The 6,162-nt window shown below is 51.9% G+C and overlaps 1 protein-coding gene across 1 annotated transcript in view; it reads right to left on the reverse strand.

Moving 5' to 3' along the window:
- Positions 1-416: 416 nt before the first annotated feature.
- Positions 417-6,162, reverse strand: part of AKAP12 (A-kinase anchoring protein 12) — a 111,307-nt gene continuing 105,561 nt past the window's right edge. Inside the window, exon 4 of the mRNA XM_007458768.1 lies at positions 417-5,389. Coding sequence (XP_007458830.1) covers positions 417-5,389 — 4,973 coding nt within the window. The remainder of the gene's footprint in view (positions 5,390-6,162) is intronic.

The raw sequence follows: 6,162 nt of genomic DNA on the forward strand, positions 1-6,162 counted from the left end.
CCGCGGAGCAACTAAGCCCGTGCACCACAACTACTGAGCCTGCACTCTGGAGCCCGTGAGCCACAACTACTGAGCCCGCGTGAAGCCCGCACGCCTAGAGCCTGTGCTCCGCAACAAGAGAAGCCACTGCAGTGAGAAGCCCACACGCCGCGACGAAGAGTAGCCCCGTTCGTCGCAACTAGGGAACTCCCACGCGCAGCAACGAAGACCCAATGCAGCCAATAAATAAATAATTTTTAAAAAGGGAAACTAACCTGGATCTCCTAGTCTGGTTGATGGTTATTTCCCCAGATGTAGGTTCTGCATAAAATCCGAACTATTTGAATTCCTGCTTGCCTCATAACAAATCTGCCATCAGATGACAGAAAAGAGGGCAAAATTACTTTCAAAGAAAAGGAAGTTACTTACGTGATGTTTTAGGATTCTGTGGGTTTGGGTTTTGCCGGTGCTCTCTCTTGGTCCTGTGTCTCCTGTGTCTGTGTTTTGATCTCTTTTTCTGACTCACTCTGCACTTTTTCTTTCTGAAATTCTACTTCCTGGCCATCTCCCTTCTCTTTCAGTTTGGGTCCAGTTGTATCTGGAGACTCTTTGGTTGAGCCTCCTGATGCCTCAGCATCTTCCGGGGCTGAGGTTTGGATCCCGGGGTCAGCAGCAGCATCACCTTTTTCATCTCGGGATTCAAACGGTGACTTCTCTGTTCTTTCTCCAAACCCGGGACCACCGTCGTCTTCTGGCACAGACTTTGTTTCAGGGGCTTCTCTCTTTTCCTTGGATGGGAAAGCTACCTCTTCAAGCTGCTGGCCATCTACCGGGGAACCTTCTACCCTAGTGGCCGCCATCTTCTCTAAAGCTTCATTCACATCTTCAGAAACATCTGGATGTGTGTGTTCCCCGGCACTTAGTGGGGACTCCTCTTTGGCTTCGATGGTTTGTGTTTCATCCAACGTGTGGGCCTGAAGTTTGCTTTCTTCTTTCTCAATTTTCTGCCCAGCTTCCTGGCTGTCGGCTTCCGTCAGCTGAGCCTGGGTCTGGAAAGCAGCGGCCATTTCTTCTGTACTCCCCAACTGGTCAACAACTGTCTGAATTACGTTTTGTACAAGCTTGCAGCTCTCTGTCTCAAGTTTCAAAATCTCATTTTCAGCCTTTAAATCTTCCTCTCTTGTTTTGCTTACTCTGCCTTCCTGACAACCAACCTGCTCACCGTCTCCATCTGACTCCCATGTCTGTGATGTGGTTTTATCTCCTTCCAGCTCAGCGCTGATGCCTTTTTCAGGCGTAACAGATTCTATTACCGGTATTGATTTGGCCTGAGACTCAGTCCCTGTGGGCACCGTGTCTTCCCCCGGCTGAGCAGGAGAGCCTTCGTCTTTTTCTGAGGACTCTTCTTCCGGTACTAAACGTGCCTCTGCAGATTCCAAAGTTTCCGCTGTTTCTAAAATCTTGATAGCTTCTCCTAAGACCTTCTCCCCCACTGCTGCAGCTGTTAGAGCTAATGGTGCCTCAGAGCTTTGAACTTGAATTTCTGTGCATGCCTCTTCCTCGCGAACGGGCAGAGAACTTCCTTCAAAACTGATGACTTCCTTTTCCCCGTCTATGACGGTTACATTCACTGCCTGAACCAGTTGCTTACTGAGCTCTTCACATGTGGTAACAGCTGGTTTGCACTCAAGTTTCTCTTCATTTACTTGAGTTGGCTCCAATTCTGTTTTGTCCCTTTCCACTTGAACTACCCTCTCTCTCTCCACTGGGGTTGGAAGAGACTTAGCAGGTCTCTGGAGTTCGAGATCATCATTCTTTTGAAACTCAGCTTTTTTCGTAACTTCATCCTCAAGGGCGACTTCAGTTATCTTTTTCTCGGTTGTTTCTGTGTCAGCAGACACCACAAGGCCTTCGACAGATGGCTCCTCTTTGGCTTCCTCATCAGCACATCGGCCAGCCTCTTGAATCACCTCAGTCTTTGAAAGGATGGGTACAGTTTCCACTGTTACCTCTTTATCTGTACGTTCTAGAACCTCTTCCATTTTTGAATGCTTTTCTTCCTGGGATTGAAAATTGGAAGGTTCTGGAGGCATCTCTTTCAGTTCAGGAAGTGCCTCACCTTCCGTGACCTGGTATTGGGTACCGGATGGAACCTCACCATCTTCATCGATTTCCAGGATCTTGGTCTGCTGGTTTACATGTGTAGCTTCAAAATCCGCTACTGGGGTGCTTCCATTGGTCTCACTGTCTGTGAGGGTTTCAGCTGAGTCAGGAGCAAGAGCCTGTTCTGGGACAGTCTCTGGTTTTACCGCAGCCATGGTTTCAGCTGGACAAGTGCTTGTAAGCTCCCTGGCCTCTGCACTCTCTGTGCCTGGAGGAATTTCTTCCAAGCTTTCCGGGGTGGCCTGTACAATCGCCGTCCCCTGTGTCAAGGTCTCAGTTTTCGTTTCTTGTACATGTATTTTGGAGGCTCCATCCGTTGCTTCCTTCTGATCGAGTGCGTGAGAATCCTCTTCTGCTTCCTCCACCTGCTCCAGTATTTTTGCTTGTCCTTTCTGGGTGGTCTGGATGGTGTCGTCTAGCCCTCTGGCGTCAGGCAGCTGAGATTCCTCTTTAACTTTTTCTGCAACGGCCTGCAGCACCTCTCGGGTCCTCTTCGCCTGGTCTTCCATGTCAGGCACGCTGCCCTCCACCTCCTGAACAGGTGTTGCTTCCTCTGTGGTGTCTGGAAAGTCGGTTAACTGGGAAACAGCCGAAACCATGTCGGTGGTCTCTTCAGCACCAGAGGCTTCTGTGGCTTCTTCAGCACAGAGTGCCTCTGTGGTTTCTGAGGCCGTCAGAGCTGCAGGGGTCAATTCCACCTTGCTGGCGACTGTGTCATCAGTGGCCTCCTGGCTCTCTGGCAGCGTTTTGGTATCGACGGGGGTTTCCTCTGCAACGATTTCTTTTTCAAACACCTCCCCAGACGGTGGCTGGTCTTCATCTTCTACTTGTTCAAGAGGTTCTGTCACCGAAGCAGAGATCCAGGAAGGTGCCCTTTCTTCAATGCTAGTAACAGCCCTTGTCCCGTCCATGACAGCCACAGTCACGGTGTGAACCAGACTCTTACTGAGCTCCTCCGACACGTCGACAGCCACCTTCTGCTCAGGGCTCTCCTCGCTCCTCGGAGCCTGCTGTGCTTCTGTTTTCTCCCTTTCCACCGCATCGTACTCGGACAGAGGCACCACGGCTGGGACGTCCGAATCGTCCTCGTTGACCTCCGTTGGCCCCGTATCTTCCATCGCCGCTTGTTCTTGTTTCCCATCCAGCCTTTTCTTCCTTCGCCCAGGAATAAACTTCCTGATTGAAACCCAAGACTCTTCTTTCCCCAGCTCAGCATCTGAGGCTGAATATTCTAGGCCGGACCCAGCTACCAAGTCTTCGCTTTTCTCTTCCAGTTTTGACTTCGATTTTTTTCTCGAGGTGACTAATCTTTTAAATGACTCCCAGGTGGAGACCCCCTCCCCTTCAGAGGGGCTGCCGGCCTGCTCGGGTGAGGAACTTCCTGGGGGTTGGTAGTGGTCTTGGGAGCCGGCAGGGAGCGCGTCTGGGCCCGGCTCCCTGTCTCTCCCTGCTTCCTCTGGTTTTTGGCTGTCTCCTCCCGGGGGTTTTGGTCCCCCTTCGTCGTCCGAAGAGGATGCTTTCCTTGCTCTTTTCTTGGATGACCCCACACAAATCAGAGCTTCCCAGGACACGGAGGTGTCAACCTTGCGCTTTGGCTCTTCCGGCTTCTGCTCCTCTCCGTTTCCTTTCCCCTCTTCCTGCATTTCAGAGGCGGTGCTCTCCGTGGAGGACAGGGTGGCGCTCTTGACCTTGTCCACTTCGTCCTCCTTGTCACTTTCAGAGAGCCTTCTCACGCGTTTCTTGGGCGTCACCATCTTTTTGAAAGATGCCCAGGGGGTAACACCTTCCCTCTTCTTCTCTCCGTCGGAAGCGGTCCCTTCCTCCGTCTCCCCGTCCTGGGGGGCCTCGGCCACGCCTTTCTCCAGGCACGTGATCTCCTCGGGCTCTTCGGGGGACGAGGCCGAGCTCTCGCCCTTGGGCTCGTCTGGGCTGTCGGGAGAATCTGCCGAGGCTGGATGCTGCTCCCCAGACTCCTCATCTCCTCCTCGTTTCCCTTTCTGTTTCTTTCCAGAGAGCTTTTTTAAGCCGCCGCTAGTGAACAGTTTCTTTAAAGGGCTTCCCTGCCCCTTAGTTCTCTCCTGCGAGGACGGCACTTCCACCTCCCCCGCGACGCCCTCAGGGGGCGTGGGAGGCGCTTTCGCGTCTGCGCAGAGCTCGGCCGGCTGGGCGTGGTCCCCGCTGGCGGCGCGCGCCTCTTCCTGCATCTTCAGCAGCGCCTCCGGGGGCTCGGCGTCCGGAAGGTCGGCGTCCGTTTCAAGCGATCGCTCAGGTGGCGCGGGCTCTACTGCTTCTTCGACCTCGGCTTTCTGCTCCTCCGTGCCCTTCTCTGCAGTGCTGACGTGGACTTCCGCGACAATCTCTACTTTTTCATCGAATACTTCTGTTGCTAACGGGGCGGGTTTCTCTTCGGGAGGTGCTTGCCCTTGGTCTTCGGGGGGCAGCTCCACTTTTTCATACTCAGCCGACAGCCTGGCATCCTGGGCGCTCTCGCGGGCCTCCTGTGAGGGCGGCTGCTCGGAGAGATCTTCCGTCTTCTCGTTTTCTTCTGTGTCTGCCTTTTCTGCCTCTTGTTCCTTTTTCTTCTCTGAAGCCTCCAGCTCATCCTCCCGAGGCTTCCTGAAACTGGTCTTTTTTCGCCAGCCGGCCCAACCTTGAGTGAAGAATTTTTTGAAGGGCGATGCCGTTTCGCTGGCCACTGGACTAGTCGGAGAATCTGGAGATCTGGCGGGTTCCTTCTCTTGTTTTTCTCCTCCTTCATCTTTGCCTTCCTCGGCTGGTGGACCGGACTCCCCCTGAAGGGAGACTTCTGGGCGGCTCAGCTCGTGTCTGGGCGTCTCTTCGGGCTTCTCTGTGGACTGTTTGAGTTCAGTGTCTGTGGATGTCGCGTCCCCCATCTCCCGGCTGGGTTCCCGGCGCTCACCAGCCCCGTCGGACGCCCCTGGCCCTCCGCCTTCATCCTTTTTGACGGTGAGAAGCTGCACAGTGTCAGACTTCTCTGTCTTATCCTTCTTCACAGTGAATTTGAAGCCGACAAACTTAAACACCTTCTTAAATCCTACGTCGTTAGCCTGGGGCTCAGCGGGTTGCATCAGCTCGTCTACACTGCTTTCTGAGGCAGGGATCTGTTCCATCATCTCAGGCATTTCCTCCTGCCCCTCCTTCGTGATGTCTTGAACCGCCGCTGAGTTAGCAGCCATGTCTTTGTCTGAGTCCCTTTCAGTCACATCTTCAGACTCTCTCTGTCCAACTATTAATAGAAAAAAAAAAAAAAAAAAAAAGAGGGGGTGGGGGTGGGAAGAAAAAGGTTGAAAATGATTACAATTCAAGAAAATTAAATATTTAAAAAACACGGCCAGTGAATACTTTCTTTAACATCAGGCAGTTCCAGGATCAGGTAACGGTCTTACCAGTATCTGTAAATCTCAATAGATTAGGCAAAAAATTAGTTATAGGTAAGCGGCCACAACATCACTGAGGGTAGGTCAACCAGATGGTGTATGCATAATGGACTCACGTATCACACCTAGGATCTAGAATCCATCAAGCTTTAAAGATAACTTCCACTTTATAGGAAATATAGGGTTAGAGAAACTAAGCTAATTAAGTACCTAGACAAATCTAAAGGAGGGGCATTCTATGTGATAACTACCTGGCCTCTTCAACAAGTCCCCAAAGGCGACCAGAGCTCCTTGGGGAAATTCTGGGCTAGGTCAGGGAAAGTACAAGGAACATTTTATTGCGACAAAAGGGGGTGCTCAAAAGCTTGTGGGGGGGGGGGGCATATCCAAAGGACACAGGAGCCAGCTTGAAAGGGCTCCTGCTGGCCAAACTTTGAAGCGTAAAAAAGTAACAACGATGACAGGTTATAATACATTGAATAAAAATAGAATCTATGAACCAAGAGTGACACTACAAATACAACATTGTAAATCAACTATACTTCAATTAAAAAAGAGTGATACCGGGCTTCCCTGGTGGCGCAGTGGTTGAGAGTCCGCCTGCCGATGCAGGGGACACGGG

This window comes from Lipotes vexillifer, unplaced genomic scaffold, assembly GCF_000442215.2.
Source record: "Lipotes vexillifer unplaced genomic scaffold, Lipotes_vexillifer_v1.1 scaffold639, whole genome shotgun sequence".
NCBI lineage: Eukaryota > Metazoa > Chordata > Mammalia > Artiodactyla > Lipotidae > Lipotes > Lipotes vexillifer.